Here is a 20,346-nt window from a genome sequence, read left to right on the forward strand (position 1 = left end):
CTCCTCATCTTGGTCCTAAATGGCTTACCCCTTATCCTTAGACTGTGACCCCTGGTTCTGGACTTCCCCAACATTGGGAACATTCTTCCTGCATCTAACCTGTCTAAACCCGTCAGAATTTTAAACGTTTCTATGAGATCCCCTCTCATTCTTCTGAACTCCAGTTAATACAGGCCCAGTTGATCCAGTCTTTCTTGATATGTCAGTCCTGCCATCCTGGGAATCAGTCTGGTGATCATTCGCTGCACTCCCTCAATAGCAAGAATGTCCTTCCTCAGGTTAGGAGACCAAAACTGTACACAATACTCCAGGTGTGGCCTCACCAAGGCCCTGTACAACTGTAATAACACCTCCCTGCCCCTGTACTCAAATCCCTTCGCTATGAAGGCCAACATGCCATTTGCTTTCTTAACCACCTGCTGTACCTGCATGCCAACCTTCAATGACTGATGTACCATGACACCCAGGTCTCGTTGCACCTCCCCTTTTCCTAATCTGTCACCATTCAGATAATAGTCTGTCTCTCTGTTTTTAACCACCAAAGTGGATAACCTCACATTTATCCACATTATACTGCATCTGCCATGCATTTGCCCACTCACCTATCCAAGTCACTCTGCAGCCTCATAGCATCCTCCTCGCAGCTCACACGGCCACCCAACTTAGTGTCATCTGCAAATTTGGAGATACTACATTTAATCTCCTCGTCTAAATCATTAATGTACAATGTAAACAGCTGGGGCCCCAGCACAGAACCTTGCGGTACCCCACTAGTCACTGCCTGCCATTCTGAAAAGTACCCATTTACTCCTCCTCTTTGCTTCCTGTCTGCCAACCAGTTCTCAATCCACGTCAGCACACTACCCCCAATCCCATGTGCTTTAACTTTGCACATTAATCTCTTATGTGGGACCTTGTCGAAAGCCTTCTGAAAGTCCAAATACACCACATCAACTGGTTTCCCCTTGTCCACTCTGCTGGAAACATCCTCAAAAAATTCCAGAAGATTCATTAAGAACCAGACCCACATCTTCCGCCTCTACATACAGATTTCCCTCATAATCTCTAATAGGCCCTACCCTTTCTTTAGTTATCCTCTTGCTCTGAATATATTTATAAAACATCTTTGGGTTTTCTTTGATTTTACTTGCCAAGAATGTTTTCCGAATATCCTTTTTAATTTCACCCCTGGACTTTCTATACTCCTCTAGAGATTCTGCAGTATTTAGCTCTCGGTATCTGTCATAAGCCTCCCTTTTTTCTTTATCCTACCTTGTATGTCCCTTGACATCCGGGGGGGGGCTCTAGATTTGTTAGTCCTTCCCTTTTTCTTTAAGGGCACATATTTGGCCTGAACCCTACGGATCTCCTCCATGAATGCTTCCCACTGCTCTGACACTGATTTACCTTCAAGTAGCTCATTATGGCCAAATCCCTTCTCTACTTAGCAAGTTGGCTTTTCCCCAGTTTAAAACTTTTATTCTTAGTCTATCCTTGTCCTTTTCCATAACTACCTTAAATCTGACTGAATTATGGTGACTAGCACCGAAATGCTCTCCTACTGATACCCCTTCCACCTGACCAGCTTCATTCCCTAAAACTAAATCCAGAACTGCTCCCTCCCATGGTGGGCTTGCTACATACTGGCTAAAAAAGTTCTCTTGAATGCATTTTAGGAATTTCGCACCCTCTATACCCTCCACTAATTTTGTCCCAGTTAATATTAGGATAGTTGAAATCCTTTACTATTACTGCCCTATAGTTTTTGTACTTCTCAGAAATTTGCCTACATATTTGCTCTTCTATCTCCCTCTCACAGTTTGAGGGTCTTTAGTACATTCCCAGCAGTGTGATCGCCCCTTTTTTGTTTTTCAGTTCAACCCACATGGCCTTGTTTGATGATCCCTCTAAAATATCATCCCTCCTCACAGCTGTAATCATTTGTTTAATCAATACCGCGACCCTCCCTCCCCCCCTTCCCTTTTTACCTCCCTCTCTATCCTGTCTGAAGATCCTGTAACCAGGAATGTTGAGCTGCCATACCTGCCCCTTTTTTAGCCAGGTCGCTAATAACTAATATTATACTCCCAAGTGTCTACCTGTGCTCTCAGCTCATCTGACTTATTCGCTATACTCCTTGCATTGAAGTATATACCATTTAGTTCTGCAAGACCTCCTTGTTGACTACTTTCTACCCCTTTTTTCATCTGTCCTTCAAATTCGCTTTCTACATTTTTGCTTTCCAATTCCAGCTTTTACTCCCCTCCCTACTGAATCTATTCTCAGGTTCCCATTCTCCCTGCCTAGCTAGTTTAAACCCTCCCCAACAGCACTAGCAACCCCCCCCCCCCCCCAAACGAGGATATTGGTCCCGGCTCTGTTGAGGTGCAACCCGTTTGGCTTGTACAGGTCCCATCTCCCCCAGAAGCGGTCCCAATGCTTAAGGAATCTAAAGCCCTCCCTCCTGCACCATCTCTCCAGCCACGCAGTCCTCTGCTCTATCCTCCTATTTCTGTACTCACTAGGTCATGGCACCGGGAGTAATCTGGAGATTACTACCTTTTGAGGTCCTGCTTTTTAATCTCTCTCCTAGCTCCTTAAACTCTGCCTGCAAGACCTCATCCCTCTTTCTACCTATGATTCTATGATTCTAAACATGATTTACCTTTCATAAATTTGTGTTGACTCTGCTGAATCTTATTAGCATTTTCCCTACTACAGATGTCAGGCTAACTAGTCTGTAGTTCTGTTTTCTCTCTCCCTTTTTTAAATAGCGGGGTTACATTAGCTACCTTCCAATCTGTGGGAGCCGTTCTAGAATCTATGGAAATTTGGAAGATGACAATGCATCCGCTATCTCTCTAGCCACCTCTTTTAAAACCCGAGGATGTAGGCCATCAGGTCTGGGGAATTTATCAGCTTTCAGTCCCATTAATTTCTCGAGTACTATTTTTTTTTACCAATACTAATTTCTTTCAGTTCCTCATTCTCTCTAGACCCTTGGTACTCCACTATTTCCGGGAGGTTTTTCGTGTCTTCCGTAAAGACAGACACAAAGTATTTGTTTAATTTCTCTGCCATTTCCTTATTCCCCATGATAATTTCTCCTGTCTCAGCCTGTTATCACGTCCCTAATAATAGGTTCGAGCATTTTCCCTACTACTGATGTCAGGCTAACTGGTCTGTAGTTCCCTGTTTCTTCCTCCTTTCTTAAATAGCGGGGTTACATTAGCTACCTTCCAATCTGCGGGAACCGTTCTAGAATGTATGGAATTTTGGAAGGTCAACGGACAGAAAACAGAGTAGGAATAAACGGGTCATTTTCGGGCTGGCAGGCTGTAACTAGTGGGGTGCCGCAAGGATCGGTGCTTGGGCCTCAGCTAGTCGCAATCTATATCAATGATTTGGATGAGGGGACCAAATGTAATATATCCAAGTTTTCTGATGACACAAAGCTAGGTGGGAATGATTGTTGTGAGATAGATGCAAAGAGACTTCAAGGGGATATATAGACAGGCTAAGCGATTGGGCAAGAACATGGCAAATGGAATATAACGTGGAGAAATGTGAAGTTATCCACTTTGGTAGGAAAAATAGAAAAGCAGAGTATTTTTTAAAATGGTGAGAGATTGGGAAATGTTAGTGTTCAGAGGGACCTGGTGTCCTTGTACATGAATTACTGAAAGTTAACATGCAGGTACAGCAAGCAATTAAGAAAACAAATGGTATAGAAACATAGAAAATAGGTGCAGGATTAGGCCATTCGGCCCTTCGAGTCTGCAACACCATTCAATATGATCATGGCCGACCATGCAACTTCAGTACCCCATTCCTGCTTTCTCTCCATACCCCTTGATCCCTTTAGCCGTAAGGGCCACATCTAAGTCCCTTTTGAATATATCTAATGAACTGGCCTCAACAACTTTCTGTGGTAGAGAATTCCACAGGTTCACAATTCTCTGAGTGAAGAAGTTTCTCCTCATCTCGGTCCTAAATGGCTTATCCCTTATCCTTAAACTGTGACCCCTGGTTCTGGACTTCCCCAACATCGGGAACATTCTTCCTGCATCTAACCTGTCCAATCCCATCAGAATTTTATATGTTTCTATGAGATCCCCTCTCATTCTTCTAAATTCCAGTGAATATAAGCCTAGTCGATCCAGTCTTTCTTCATATGCCAGCCCTGCCATCCCGGGAATAAGTCTGGTGAACCTTCGCTGCACTCCCTCAATAGCAAGAATGTCTTTCCTCATTAGGAGACCAAAACTGCACACAATACTCAAGGTGTGGTCTCACCAAGGCCCTGTACAACTGCAGTAAGACCGCCCTGCTCCTATATTCAAATCCCCTCGCTATGAAGACCAGCATGCCATTTGCTTTCTTTACTGCCTGCTGTACCTACATGCCTACCTTCAATGAGTGATGTACCATGACACCCAGGTCTCGTTGCACCTCCCCTTTTACTAATCTGTCACCATTCAGATAATCTGTCCTCGCGTTTTTGCCCCCAAAGTGGATAATCTCACATTTATCCACATTATACTGCATCTGCCATGCATTTGCCCACTCACCTAACCTGTCCAAGTCACCCTGCAGCCTCCTAGCATCCCCCTCACAGCTCACACCGCCACCCAGTTTAGTGTCATCTGCAAACTTGGAGACATTACACTCAATTCCTTCATCCAAATCATTGATGTATATTGTAAAGAGCTGGGGTCCCAGCACTGAACCCTGTGGCACTCCACTAGTCACTGCCTGCCATTCTGAAAAGGACCCGTTTATCCCGACTCTGCTTCCTGTCTGCCAACCAGTTCTCTATCCACGTCAGTATATTACCCCCAGTACCATGTGCTTTGATTTTGCACACCAATCTCTTGTGTGGGACCTTGTCAAAAGCCTTTTGAAAGTCCAAATACACCACATCAACTGGTTCTCACTTGTCCACTCTGCTAGTTACAGCCTCAAAAAATTCCAGAAGATTTGTCAAGCATGATTTTCCCTTCATAAATCCATGCTGACTTGGACCGATCCTGTCACTGCTTTCCAAATGCGCTGCTAATTCATCCTTAATAATTGATTCCAACATTTTCCCCACTATTGATGTCAGGCTAACCGGTCTATAATTACCTGCTTTCTCTCTCCCTCCCTTTTTAAAAAGTGGTGTTACATTAGCTACCCTCCAGTCCATAGGAACTGATCCAGAGTCGATAGACTGTTGGAAAATGATCACCAATGCATCCACTATTTCTAGGGCCACTTCCTTAAGTACTCTGGGATGCAGACTATCAGGCCCCGGGGACTTATCGGCCTTCAATCCCATCAATTTCGCTAACACAATTTCCCTCCTAATAAGGATATCCTTCAGTTCCTCCGTGCCACGAAACCCTCGGTCCCCTCGTACTTCCGGAAGATTATTTGTGTCTTCCTTTGTGAAGACAGAACCAAAGTATTTGTTCAATTGGTCTGCCATTTCTTTGTTCCCCATTATAAATTCACCTGAATCTGACCTGAATCTTTTTCTCTTCACATATCTATGTTGCCTCTTGCTGGGGAGTCTAGAACCAGGGGTCACAGGCTCAAATTAAAGGGTGGGCCACTTAGTACTGAGATGAGGAGAAACTTCGTCACTCAGAGGGGGGTGAATCTTTGGAATTCTTTACTGCAGAGGGCTGTGGATGCTCAGTCATTGATCATATTCAAGACAGAGATCGATAGATTTTTTGATATTAAGGGAATCAAGGGATATGGGGATAGTGCAGGAAAAGGGAGTGTACGTAGACGATCAGCCATGATCACATTGAATGGAGGAGCAGGCTCGAGAGGCCGAATGGCCTACGCTTGCTCTTAAGTCTTATATTCTTATGTACGACCAACTAAGTCTTTTCGGAGTGTAGCTACTGTTGTTTTGTAGGGAGGGAAATAGTAGATTCTGTTCAATAGCTACACCTGCTTTAGGGCATTAATCATCAGCTGCATGGAATGTGAAGAGATGCAGGACAAATTTCATAAATCCACTGAGGTGTCGATCTGGATTGTGGGTGCCTTGGGGTGGGTGGTGGGGGCAGGATGATCAGGACAGTGTAGAGGGAGCTTTACTCTATCTAACCTGTGCTGCAGCTGCCCTGGGAGTGTTTGTTGTTGACACTGGATGCCTGATGAGCCCAAAAAAATCTTGTGGTATTGAAACCTTCATTACAAGTAAGAGGGTGACAACTCTATGATCAGTAAAGAAGTAGTGCTAGGAATATACTCGTGTTGCCTTGGATTTTCTTTAATGATGGAAAATCTGGACTTCTAATTCTTGGTGTGTTTTATGAACTATGAACTTTTTGAAAAACTTAATTTTTGAAGTACTGATTAATTTATGTGCCCCACACCACCCCCCCAACTCAATTCCTGTTGTGTTCAGGAAGGCTCTGGCCTTGGATAGCTGAGGATGGGAGAGAACCAGGAAGAAAGATGCCAGGTCCCTGAAGCCATTTGCGAGTGCTGATGTATGCTGTGATTTGTGTATTGCAGCAGCAGTGGAAGCAGCGGGGGAAGCCACCCGAGCAGCCGCAGTAGCAGCAGAGAGAATAGTGGCAGTGGCAGTGTTGGGATCCCCATCGCTGTACCAACTCCTTCTCCGCCCAGTGTCTATCCAGGTAAGGGCTGCCCCAAGTGCAGTGTTCATCCCTGAAATTCTGTCCAGACTTGGCTTTCCTTATTGCAGCGTTCAGATCTCACTAACGCATACCAGATTTTATTACCCTTCTCTAACCTTTGTGATCTCTGAGTTATCTTACTAACATTAAGTACTTCAAATCGTACCCCTATTAGGGAACGGGGTGCTGCTGTAGTTCAGACACTGAACTTTCACTCCGAGGAAATGGGTTTGAATCCAGCCCAGGCTGCGATGAAAGTCTCTGCCAACTGTCTCAATCCAGCTTCTAGTGCGCATGGGACTGCTCTTAAATCAGCACTAAACTGGCAGACTTACTTTTTGGGGCCACAAAATAGCTGATGTGCAACATGGAAAAATGTCATGCTGCTACAATATGTTGGGGGTGGGGTTGCATATCTGTACTGATCAGCCCTGTGAGTGTTTTGTGGGACAGTATATAGGGAGCTTTACTCTATCTAACCTGTGCTGTACCTACCCCTGGGAGTGTTTGATGCTGACACTGGACGCCTGATGAGCTCCAAAAAATCTTGTGGTAATGAAGCCTTCATTACAGAACCTGGAGTTCTAATTCTTGGTGTTTTTTTATGAACTAATTCCTTTTTGAAAAATGTAATTTTTGAAGTACTGATTAATTTGCTACAATAATGATATAATAAATGTCACAGCTGAGGTACTTGTAGCTCTGGTGGTGAAGTGTTTGTTGTGATGAAGTTGAGCAGTTTAGCACTGTCTTGAAAACATCAATTCTGTGCCCTTTTTTTTCCTAAAGGTGCTCATTCTTATTGGAGGTATGAGTTCCACAGGTTGCCTTACTGTACTCCACTCTGGAGCTTTAGTCATTGGGTGTCGCTAGGCTACTTGATTGTGACGGGCTTTTCCTGACTGACAGCCGAATCCCGTCCTGTGAACGCGATCTGGTGGGTGAAAGCTGGCAGATGTTTGCTCACACACTCCCAAGGATGTTGAGGCCAATTGTTGTGCTTCGACTGCCACTTGGGCTGAGATAGATACTAGCCGATATAGTTGATCTCTGCCAAGTTTGCAGGGATATTACCATCAGCCTCAGTCCTCCCTGAGCTGGATAGGTGAGGTTCCTGCTTCTGATCACCATCCAGTGACAATCCTCCTCGACTGGAAAGTGTGTGTGGAGGTCGGCTGATGGCAGGATCAGACTTGGCTGTGATGCCCCAGCGGTTAAATTGCTACGGTATTGATGTAATAAATGCCACAGCTAAGGTACAGCTGACACCGTTTTCATTTGCCTTGAAGAGAAGTCACTCGGTGAAGTACAGGAGAGCTACAGGCACATGGGGAAGGATGTGACTGACTCGGGGTGTGGGAGGGTGCAAAAAGTGGCAAGCAAAATGATGTTGCTTACTGATTGATATCTATTTACAATTTGAAGCATGTACCCCCTTGGTATGTCAGACTGTGCCTGAGTTGGTGGTATAAATTCAGAGTATCTGAATAATTACAGCAGTCTCTCAGCTTGAGGGTGTTCTCTCGAGAGCCTTGTGTTGCAATGTTATAAGCATGATTCTCGCGTGATTGGAACTTTTAACTAACTGCTTAACAGGCTTTCTTGTCCCAGCTAACGTTCTCCTTTCTGTTAATCCTTTTACACCCTTCCTTAAGGCTCTGCTGGTACCCCGCCACCACCCACCACCCCAAATCCTACTCCAGTCCCTGTTCCCCTTACTCCTGCTTCAGCTCCAGTACCTGCTTCAAATCAAGGTCCTGTTCCCTCTGCAACCCCTAACCATGTTCCAACACTGACCCCAGACTCCGTAGCAGGAGCTCAGCCCTTTGCTGATGGTTTCATCCCACCTGCTGTTTCTTCCGCTCCTACTGCAGGTGAGTCTTTCTTTCTCTGACTCTCTCAGCATGGTTGTTTCTCAGGCAGTCTTGCAATAAATTGTACACCTAACTGACTCCCAAGTTGGCTTAAAAAGGTAACACAGCATATCCATTGCAAATACAATCAGAGAGAATCAGGGTCTTGACTTAAACTGTCTCAATTCAGTTTCTGATGAGTTCAAGTGCCCTCCAGTTAAGTGCGTATTTGCACCAATTCAGTACGTGGGGAGCATAATGGGCATAAAACATATTGGGAAGCAATGTGTGCTTTCTTATTGCCACACATCCCCTGCTCCACTTTTTCTTCTATTATCAGTGACTCATGTTGGGCTATGATTCCAACTGTACAGAGCCTTGGTCAGACCCCATCTGGAGCACTTCGTCCAACTTTGAGCCCTGAACCTCTGGAAAGCTATATTGGCCTTTTACAACAAAGATTCACCAGAATAGTACCAGAGCTTAAAGGGTTAAATAATGTCAGGTTGCTTAACCTTGGCTTGTATTTCCTTGAGATTAGAAGATTGAGGGTTGATCTAATCAATTGCACAAAAATGATAAAATAATATGGTAGAGTAGATCGAGAGAAACTATTTCATCTGGTGGGGAATCCAAAATGAGGGGGTGTAAACTTAAAATTAGAGCTAGGTTGTTCAGGAGTGAAATCAAGAAGCACTTTCTCACAAAAAGGGTAATGGAAATCTGGAACTCTTTCTCCCCCACACCCCTCACCCCCCCCCCCCCCCACACCCCCCAAAAAAAGGCTGTGGATGCGAGGGGTCAGTTGAAACTTTCAAGACTCAGCTTGATTTTTGATAGGTAAGGGTATCGTGGGATAAGGGACAACTGTGAGTAAGTGGGGTTAAGATACAAAAAAGGCTTTGGTGGAAACGGCTTGAGGGGCTGAATGGCCTTTTCCAGTCGTGTTCGTATAGTAGTAATCTCCATTTTTGGGCCCGTGCAGAGTGGGACATCACTGCCAAACTGAACACTGCGCAGAGGTCACTGGATAGTGATCAGGAGCGAGAATCAAATCAAACCTAGACCCTCCTTGGTTTGTACCTCCCCAAGAGTTGCATTTAATCTGTGAGCCATAAGGTGCAAAGAACAAGCTGGATGTGCCTCTGTCTCAGAAACTCTTGACATTTTCATGAAAAGCAAAGCGTAAGCAAATCTTTTGACCATCTCAGGACATTGCCTCTCATTTGGGGATTAGAAGGCTTTAACAATATTCAGTAATTGAGTGGGGATTTGGCAGAGAGTGATAAGGGCTCTCTAATGGCTCAGATGTTACTGATGTTGTACTGAGTTATACAGAGCAGTGTCTCGGCCTGTGCTGATCTCAGATGTGGTCACAGTAAGGTGCTACAAAATGGACTCTGGGCAAGTCAGCCAGCATCCTACTCAGAGGCTCTGTTCAGTGAGTGACAGAGTATGGACATGGGCTACAACAATCAAGTAAAACGCACAGGTATTTGCTGCTGCAACAAACTTGGATGTGTTGGCACATTTCAAGGCCTAGCATTTGTTTTACGTTAAGATCCCGTCCTCCCCTCCCCTCTGTTTCCCCCCCCTTTTTTTCATTCCGGGATGTGGGCGACACTGGCAAGGCCTGCATATATTGCCCATCCCTAATTGCTCTTGAGAAGATGGTGGTGAGCCACTGCAGTCCATGTGGTGAAGGTGCTCCCAAGGTGCTGTTAGAAAGGGAGATCCAGGATTTTGACCCAGTGACAATGAAGAAACGGCGATATACTTACGAGTCAGGATGATGTGTGACTTGGAGGGGAACGTGGAGGTGGTGGTGTTTCCATGCACCTGCTGCCCTTGTCCTTAGAGGTCGTGGGTTTGGGCGGTGCTGCCGAAGAAGCCTTGGTGCATTGCTGCAGTGCATCTTGTAGATGGTACACACTGCAGCCACGGTGCGCAGGTAGTGGAAGGAGTGCCGATCAAGCGGGCTGCTTTGTTCTGGATGGTGTTGAGCTTCTTGAGTGTTGTTGGAGCTGCACTCATCCAGGCAAGTGGGGAGTATTCCAACACACTCTTGATTTGTGCCTTGTATATGGTGGAAAGGCTTTGGGGAGTCAGGAGGTGAGACACTCGCTGCAGAATACCCAGTCTCTGACTTCCTCTTGTTGCCACAGTACTTACGTGGCTGGCCCAGTTAAGTTTCTGGTCAATGGTGATTCCCAGGTTGTTGATGGTGGAGGATTTGGCGATGGTAATGCCGTTGAATTTCATGGGGCGGTGGTTAGAGTCTCGCTTGTTGGAGATAGTCATTGCCTGGCACTTGTGTTGTGCGAATATTACTTATCAGCCCAAGCCTAAATGTCATTCAAGTCTTGCTGCATGCAGGCATAGGCTGTTCCATTTTCTGAGGATGTTGCGAATGGTACTGAACACTGTGCAGTCATCAGCGAACATCCCCAGTTCTGACCTTATGATGGAGGGAAGGTCATTGATGAAGCAGCTGAAAATGGTTGGGACTAGGACACTGCCCTGAGGAACTCCTGCAGCGATGTCCTGGGGCTGCGATGATTGATCTCCAACCATCTGTGAACTCATCCTTTTTTTGCTGTGAAAGTAGATCATCCTCTACACGAGGGACTGCCTAATACTATACTATTCTTTGTAGTAGGTATGACTTCAGCCAGTGGAGAGTTTTCCCTCTGATTCCCTTTGACTTCAGTTTTACCAGTGCTCCTTACTGCCACACTCGGTGAAATGCTGCCTTGATGTCAAGGGCCTCACCTCTTCGATCCATGTTTGGACCAAGGCTGTAATGAGGTCTGGAGTTGAGTGGTCCTGGCGGAACCCAAACTGAGCAACAGTGAGCACGTTATTGGTGAGTAAGTGCCACTTGATAGCACTGACGACGACACCTTCCATCTCTTTGCTGATGATTGGGAGTAGACTGATGGGGCGATAATTGGCCAATTGCATTTGTCCTGCTTTTTATGGACAGGACATACCGAGGCAGTTTTCCACATTGTTGGGTAGATACCAGTGTTGTAGGAACAGCTTGGCTAGAGGCGCAGCTAGTTCTAGAGCCCAATCTTCAGCACAACAGCTGGGATGTTGTCGGGGCCCATATCCGTTGCTGTATCCAGCGCGCGTAGCCGTTTCTTGATATTACGTGGAGTGAATCGAATTGGCTTCTGTGATGATGGGGACCTCCAGAGGAGGTTGATATGGATCATCCACTTGATACTTCTGGCTGAACATGATTAGCAAACGCTTCAGCCTTGTGTTTTACACTCGTGTGCTGGACTCCGCCATTATTGAGGATGGGGATATTCATGGAGCCGCCTCCTACTGTTGTTTAATTGTCCACCACCATTCACGATGGAGGGTGTCCTCAGTGTGAAGACGGGACTTCGTCTCCGCAAGGACTGTGAGGTGGTCACTGCTGCCAACACTGTCATGGGCGGATGCAACTGCGCCAGGTAGATTGGCGAGGACGAGGTCAAGTAGGTTTTTCCCTTGTGTTGGTTCTCTCACCACCTGCCGCAGGCCTGGCAACTATGTCCTTCAGTAGTGGTGCTACCGAGCCACTCTCGGTGATAAACATTGAAGTCTCCCACCATTCTGTGTAAATTCAGTACATTCTGTGCCCTTGCTACCCTCAGTTCTTCTTCCAAGTGGTGTTCAGTATGGAGGAGTACTGATTCATCAGCTAAGGAAGGGCTGTACGTGGTAATCAGCAGGAGATTTCCTTGCCCATGCTTGACCTGAAGCCATGAGATGTCATGGGGTCCGGAGTTAATGTTGAGACTCCCAGGGCCACTCCCTCCCAACAATATACCACTGTAGCACCACCTCTGGTGGGTCTAGACAAAACCCAGGTATGGTAATGGAGGAGTCTGAAAGGTATGATTCTGTGATTATGACTGTCAGACTGTTTCTTGACTAGTCTGTGGGACAGCTCTCCCAATTTTGGCACACGTCCCTACATGCTAGTGAGGAGGACTTTGCAGGGTTAACTGGACTGGATGTGCCATTGTCGTGTCCGATGCAAGGTGATCCATCCGGTTTTACTCTTACTAATGTTTCTTGTAGCAGTTTGTTACAACTGAGAGATTTGCTAGGCCATTTCAGAAGGCAGTTATGAGTCAACCACATTACTGTGGGTCTGATAGGCCAGGCCCGGTAAGAGTGGCAGTTTTCCTTCCCTGAAGGACATTAGTGAACCAGATGGCATTTTACGAAAATCCAATGGTTTCATGGTCACCATTACTGATACTAGCTTTTTATTCCAGATTTATTTAATTAACTGAATTTCAATTCCCCAGCTGCTGCGGTGAGATTTGAATTCACATCTCTGGATCATTAGTCTGGTAACATAACCAGTATGCTACCTCCCCTCGGTTCCAACCACCCCAACCAGGTTCCAACCAACATTCGCCCACCCCCCAACCAAGTTCCACTTGGATCTCTGATGGGGCTTCAACTATTCACAGTATTATTAACGACTTACATGATGGCATAGAAAGTCATAAATCCACATTTGCTGATGACACAAAGGCCTTGTAGGCAGTGTAGATGAAAGCATAAAATTACAAAGGAATATCAACAGATTAAGTGAATGGGGAAAAACTGTGAGAAATGGATTTCACTGTAGGCAAATATGAGGTCATCCACTTTGAACCTAAAAAGAATAGAACAAGGTAGTTTTTAAATGGTGAAAGGCTAAAACCAGTGGAGGTCCAAAGAAACTTTGTCCAGGTACTTAGATATTAAAATATTATGAACAGGTACAGAAAATAAGGAAAAAAGAGTAATGGAATGCTGGCCTTTATATCTAGAGGACTAGGATACAAGGGGATAGAAGTTATGCTGCAGCTGTACAAAACCCTGGTTAGACAACACCTGGAGTACTGTGAGCAGTTCTGGGCACCACATCTTAGGAAGAATATATTGGCCTTGGAGGGAGTGTAGCATAGGTTTACCATAATGATAGCCAGACTTCAAGGTTAAGTTACGAGGAGCAATGACACAAATTAGGGTTGCATTCCCTAGAATTTAGACGGGTAGGGATGATCTGATTGAAGTCTTCAAGATATTAAGGGGAGCAAATTGGGTAGATAGAGAGAAACTATTTCTGCTGGTTGGGGATTCTAGGACTAGGGAGCATTGTCTAAAAATTAGACCTTTCAGGAGTGAAATTAGTAAACGCTTCTACACACAAAGGGTGGTAGAAGTTTGGAACGCTCTTCCACAAATGGCAATTGATACTAGATCAATTGTTAATTTTAAATCGGAGATTTATAGTTTTCTGTTAACTAAAGGTAGTAAGGGACATGAGCAGCCATGATTTCATTGAATGGCGCAACAGGCTCGAGTGGCCTACTCCTGTTCCTACGTCTCCTCCCCCCGGCTCCCCTACCTCTCCTCTAGCCCATAATCCCACTGCCACCAGTTGAATGACACAATCTGGGGTTGAAGCCCAGAAATAGTGGAAAACTGCTTTACCATATTCAGAAACGTGAGATTTCAGTCAGTCTAGAATTAATTCATTTAAAAGCTGCCTGAGAAGCACCTTTTCCCCATTGCCTTTATTTGGCTGCATTGCAGTGAGTATGAATGAGGTGAGTCTTCTAAAAAAGGTGATAGGTTTGCATGTCTCGCATGGGAATATCTCCATCTCACATCAGAACACATTCTCACCTCTGATTGGTGGAATGAGGGAGGGACCCGTGCAACTCACTTGTTGAGAGATCCATGAAGAGTTTAAATCCAGCACTTGCAGAATAGCCGGTCTGTCATTTGTATTTAATGTGACGTATAATCCAGTGTGTTATAGCTTAAATTGAGCCAGCCTTCAACTCTGTTGGATTTTTTCATGGCGGGATGATTAGTGTCGGCGAGAGGTTCAGTTGGGCAACGGTTGGCTTCTGACTCTCGGTTGGTGTCTGTTCCCGTTCTGACATTTATATAAGCAGCCTAATTGAAGTAGAGTGTTTCCCAATAGTATAAATTGTGTGTTCTGAGCCAATCTTGTAGATAGCAGTTCCGTATGAGTTGGTGTCTGTGATTCTGTATGCCGAGTGGCCCATTGCAGGGCTTCTGCTGAAAAGTCATCCGTGTTTTGAATAAGGCCCATCTGCCCCCTCAGGTGGATGTAAAATATCCTGTGGCACTATTCAGAGGAGTTCACTTGGTGTCCTGGCCAATATGTATCTGTTAATCAACATCACAAACCGATTACATCGAATTAACAGCACATAAAAGACCCAACTGCTTTGTGCCTAAAGTGGCGTCGGGCAGGTATCTGACCAGCACGGATCTTGTCATTTACTCATTGCTGTTTGTGGGATCTTGCTGTGTGCAAATTGGCTGCTGCGTTTTCTGCATTACAACAGTGACTACCCTTCAAAGGTACTTCATTGGCTGTAAAGCGCTTTGGGGTGTGCTGAGGTTGTGAAAAGAGCTATAAAAATGCAAATTTTTATTCATTTACAGGACTTTTTCTAAACACTGCTAACTTGTTCAGCGACTAAAGTGATTTTTCCTCCCTCCAATGTTTCAGGGCACACTACTCAGTTCTACAGCATGAATCGACCAGCGCAGCGACAGAATCCTGCCACTATAGGAGGTTCTCTACCTGGCTACAGACGCCCGCCATCCTTGACCTCACAGTGCAGTCTCCAGAATCAAGTCAATGGGGGAGCGTACTACAGTCAAAATCAGGCAACTGAATCAAGAGGTAAAGATGGCCTTCAACCAGTCCCGCTCAATTTCATAACCCTCAACCCCAAACAGTTCTCGGGTCTTGGAATCACAACAGGAAAAGAAATCCTCAAAGAACAGGTTCTCTACCATTCCATTCTCGGTGCTGGAGCTGGGATTGGAAATGGATGTTCTGCTCAGCACATTCAGAAAGAACTGCGACTTTTCAGAGTTAATCAGTTTGACTGTTTTTTGAGTCTCGTAAAATACCAGAATTTGCCATAGCTTGGTGCTCAGAATCCAATAGCGCTCGCTAAACAGGAGCGAGTGGCGGGAAAACTAGAATTCTTTTAACTATTGCTTTCCATCCTCATTATAAAGGTGTTTTATAACAAGCTCAGCTGTACCTTTATTCTAAAGTTGAATTATAACCAGAGCCCCTGGAGCTCGACTGTACCTTACTATAAAGCTCTGTTATAACCAGGGCTCCTGGAACCTGGCTGTTGCTCATTAAGGCTTTGGCCACAAGCTTTCAATCCACCTTGGATATGGGAGTGGTGCCAGAGGACTGGAGAGTTGCGACAAAGGGGAGAGATATACCCGAACATTGGTGGTGAAAAAACTTTCAGAGACAATAATCGAGGACAAAATGAATTGTCACATGTAAAAACGTGGGTTAATAAATGACAGCCAGTGTGGATTTGTAAAAGGCAAATCGTGTCTGACGAACTTGACCTTGCCATCTCTCGTGGCCTCGCTTAATCCTACTGTGTCAATTGCAGATAAGGCCATCTCTGACCATTTCCTTGTATCGCTCTCCACCCACATCCCCCTTCCCCCACCTAAACCTACTTCCTTCTGCGTCCGCCCCTGGAAAAAAAACTCTTTCCAAACTCTCTCAGAACTGCACTTATCAACTCCAAACTGTCCAGCTTTTGGCTCTCCATTTCTGTAGCCACCGATCTCAAGCACACCCTCACCACCACCTTTGATGCCCTAGTCCCTATTAAAACCATTACTCACTCTCTCACCCTGGCCGTTCCCCCTAGTACGGCCCTCATTGTCATCCCTCACGTCCAGGGGCCGCAGACTTGAACGGATGTGGCGGACAGCTGGTTTAGCCATTCACCGCCAGATCTGGTTGGACCACAAAAAGTATTATCGGTTCCTACTCTTGTCTGCCAAAACTGCTCACTATTCCAGGATCATTCTGGAATACAAAGATAACCCCCGGCTACTATTCTCTATTGCTAACCGTCTTCTTAAACCCCTCTCCCCTGTCTCCACCACACTCACCTCCAGCAACAAGTGTGGGGAGCTCATGGACGACTTTGTCTCAAAGATTGAGACCATCCGATCAGCTGCCTCTGCCACTGCCACTTCCCTTCCTTCCCCAAGCCCACCGGGCCAAACTTCCTCTGAGATTCCCCCTGCTCTAGCCCTGAACTCGTATCTTTTTCCAGTTTCTCTCTAATCTCCCCTCTCCACACTCATCTTGTCCATGAGAACCACTTCCCGCTCCCTTGACCCTACGCCCACTAAACTGTTGACCATCCAACTTCCTTTTCTGGCTGCCATGTTAACTGACCTTGTTAATGGTTCTCTCTCCTCAGGTACTGTCCCACTGTGCTTGCAAACTACGGCCCCATCTACAACCTCCCTTTCCTCTCCAAAGTCCTTGAATGTGTTGTCGCCTCCCAAATCCATGCCAATGTTTTCCGGAACTCCATGTTTGAATCCCTTCAATCTGGTTTCAGCCCCTGCCACAGTACCGAAACGGCTCTCATCAAAGACACAAATTACTCCTTTGTGACTGTGATAACGGAAAACTATCCCTCCTCATCCTTCCTGGCCTGTCTGCAGCCTTTGACACGGTTAACCACTCCATCCTCCTCCAACGCCTCTCCACCGTCCAGCTGGGTGGGACTGCACTCGCCTGGTTCCATTCTTATCTATCTAATCGTAGCCAGAAAATCACCTGAAATGCCGCATCATTATCTCTGGTGTCCCCCAAGGATCTGTCCTTGGCCACCTCCTATAACTATATGTCCCTTGTCAACATCATCCGAAAACACGGCGTCAGTTTCCACATGTACGCCGACGACACCCAACTCTACCTCACCACCACTTCTCTCTACCCCTCCATGGTCTCTTAATTGTCAGATTACTTGTCCGACATCCAGTACTGGATGAGCAGAAATTTTCTCGAATTAAATATTGGGAATACTAAGCCATTGTCTTTGGACCCCACCACAAACTGCGTTCCCAAGTCACTGACTCCATCCCCCTTCTTAGTCTGAGGCTGAACCAGACTGTTCACAACCTAGGTGTCATATTTGACCCTTAATGAGCTTCCGGCCACATATCCGTGGCATAACTAAAACTGTCTATTTCCAACTTCATAACATTGTCTATCTCTGCCCCGCCTCAGCTCATCTGCTGCGAAAACCCTCATCCATGCCTTTGTCACCTCTAGACTCGACTACTCCAACGCATTCCTGGCTGGCCTTCTACGTTCTACCCTATGTAAACTTGAGGTCATCCAAAACTTGACAGCCCATGTCCTAACTCGCACCAAGTCCCGATCACCCATTACTCCTTGCTCGCTGACCTACATTGGCTCCCGGTTAAGTCGCCCCAATTTAAAAATTCTCATCCTTGTTTACAAGTTCCTCCATGGCCTCGCCCCTCCCGATCTAGGTAATCTCCTTCAGCCTCACATCTCCCCGAGATATCTCCCCGAGATATCTACACTCCTCTAATGCTGCCCTGTTGGAGTATCCCTGACTATAATCGCTCAAGCATTGGTAGTCGTGCCTTCAGCTGCCTGGGCTCTAAGCTCTGGAACTCCCTCCCTAAACCTCTTCACCTCTCTACCTCTCTTTCCTCCTTTAAGACGCTCCTTAAAACCTAGCTCTTTGACTAAGCTTTTGGTCATCTGGCGTAATTTCTTCTTCTGTGGCTCGGTGTCATTTTTTTTTTCTTATAATTCTCCTGTGAAGCGCCTTGGGACGTTTTACTGTTAAATGCGCTACATAAATACAAGTTGTTGTTGAACTTGTTTGAGTTAATTCATGGTGACTCAGATGGTGGATGATGATAGTACGATTGATGTGTATATGTACTTTCAAAAGGTATTTGATATAGTGCCACATAGACTTGGTAGCAAAATAGAAGCAAAAGGAGCAGTGATATATGAAATTGGCTAAAGGACAGAAAACAGTAGTGGTGAATGATTGTTTTACAGAATGAAGGGATGTATGTATATATACAGTAGTGTTCCCCAGGGGTCGATCATGGGATGTGGGAGTTGCGGGCAAGGCCAGCATTTATTGCCCATCCCTAATTGTCCTTGAGGTGGTGGTGAGCCGCTTTATACAACTGAGTGACTTGCTAGGCCATTTCAGAGGGCAATTAAGAGTCAATAACATTGCTGTGGGTCTAGAGTCACATATAGTCCAGACCAGGTAAAGGCGGCAGATTTCCTTCCCTCACAACAATCCAGTCGTTTCATTACTGATACTAACTTTAAATTCCAGATTTTTCTATTTAATGAACTGCATTTAAATTCCATGGTGGGATTTGAACTCATGTCCCCGATCATTAGTCCAGGCCTCCGGATTACTAGTCCAGTAACATAACCGGTATGCTACTGTACCCAACCACTGCTCTTTTTGATATATGTTAATGGCCAGGACTTGGGTATATAGGGCATAATTTCAAAGTTCACAGATGACACAAAACTCAGAAATGTAGGAGTAGTAGTAGCAGACTTCAGGAGGACATTGACTGGTGAAATGGGCAGATGGAATTTCATGCAGAAAAGTGATGCATTTAGGAAGGAAGAATGAGAGGCAATATAAACTAAATGGTAAAATTTTAAAGGGGGTGTAGGAACAGAAAGACCTGGGGACGTATGTACTCAAATCTTTAAAGGTGGCAGGACAAGTTGAGAAGGCTGTTAAAGTAGCATACGGGATCCTTGGTTTTATCAATAGCAGCATACAGTACAAAAACAAGGAAGTGATGTTAAACCTTTCTAAATCACTGGGTAGGCCTCAGCTGGAGTAGTGTATTCAATTCTGGGCACCATACTTTAGGAAGGATGTCAAAGCCTTGGAGACAGTGCAGAGGAGATTTAGGAGAATGATACCAGGGATAAATGATATCAGTTATGTGGAGAGACTAGAGAAGACCAGAGAGGTTAAGGGGAGATTTAATAGTTCAAAATTTTATAGGATTTTGCTAGAGTAGATAGGGAGAAACTGTTTCCACTGGCAGAAGAGTTGGTAACCAGAAGACACAGATTTAAGGTAATTGGCAAAAGAGCCAGACGGGAGATGAGAAATTTTTTTACACAGCGGGTTGCTACGATTAAGAATGCACTGCCTGAAAAGGTGGTGGAAGCAGATTCAACAGTAACTTTCAAAAGGGAATTGGATAAATACTTGAAGGGAAAATATTTCCAGGGCTATAGGGACAGAGCAAGGGAGTGGGACTAATGGATAGCTTTCAAAGAGCCAGCACAGGCACAATGGGCCAAATGGCCACCTTCTGTGCTCTATGATTCTAGAAAGCTGTGTTATAACCAGGACCCCAGCTGTTATAAAACTGTTGTAAACAGTTTTCTATTATAAATGTGGACACAGGCATTTACAACGGGGAAAAAGTTAACACAAAATGTGTGACAAAAACATAACGGGAAGTCTAGTATGCAGACTGGAATATCATGCAGGCATAAGAATTTTCATACAAATATTTAAAAAAACCCGAGGCATTTCCTGCTGGTTTTTCTGATCTGATAACTTGCAGAGGTTATTGAGTTGCTGAGAAGCAGAGCTAAGTCAATCCCAATCTAGGGAAACTAGCAACAATAGGAATTCACCTAAATAACCCCCAATTTGTTTTACATCACTTTCTGACAAGCGAATACCTGACCAGTGACCTTAAAGGGCCAGGCTAGCAGCTAAACATTGCACCTGTGCTTCAGAATAACCACGAGGAGCACCATGGAAAATCAGCTAGTATTTTTTTAATTCATTCTCAGAATGTGCACGTCGCTGGCAAGGCCAGCATTTATTGCCCTCGGAATGTAGTGGTGAGCTTCCTTCTTGAACCACTGCAGTCCATGTGATGAAGGTGCTCCCACAGTGCTGTTA

The 20,346-nt window shown here is 45.3% G+C and overlaps 1 protein-coding gene across 4 annotated transcripts in view; it reads left to right on the forward strand.

Moving 5' to 3' along the window:
• The window catches only part of abi2b (abl-interactor 2b), a 204,512-nt gene that overhangs the window by 171,614 nt on the left and 12,552 nt on the right, over positions 1-20,346 (forward strand). For 3 of the 4 annotated variants that reach the window (XM_070876079.1, XM_070876081.1, XM_070876082.1), the window contains exons 6-7: positions 6,520-6,644; positions 15,048-15,224. In XM_070876079.1, coding sequence (XP_070732180.1) covers positions 6,520-6,644; positions 15,048-15,224 — 302 coding nt within the window. The remainder of the gene's footprint in view (positions 1-6,519; positions 6,645-15,047; positions 15,225-20,346) is intronic. The other variant, XM_070876080.1, reaches the window with a different exon arrangement.

Source organism: Pristiophorus japonicus, chromosome 3, assembly GCF_044704955.1.
Source record: "Pristiophorus japonicus isolate sPriJap1 chromosome 3, sPriJap1.hap1, whole genome shotgun sequence".
NCBI lineage: Eukaryota > Metazoa > Chordata > Chondrichthyes > Pristiophoridae > Pristiophorus > Pristiophorus japonicus.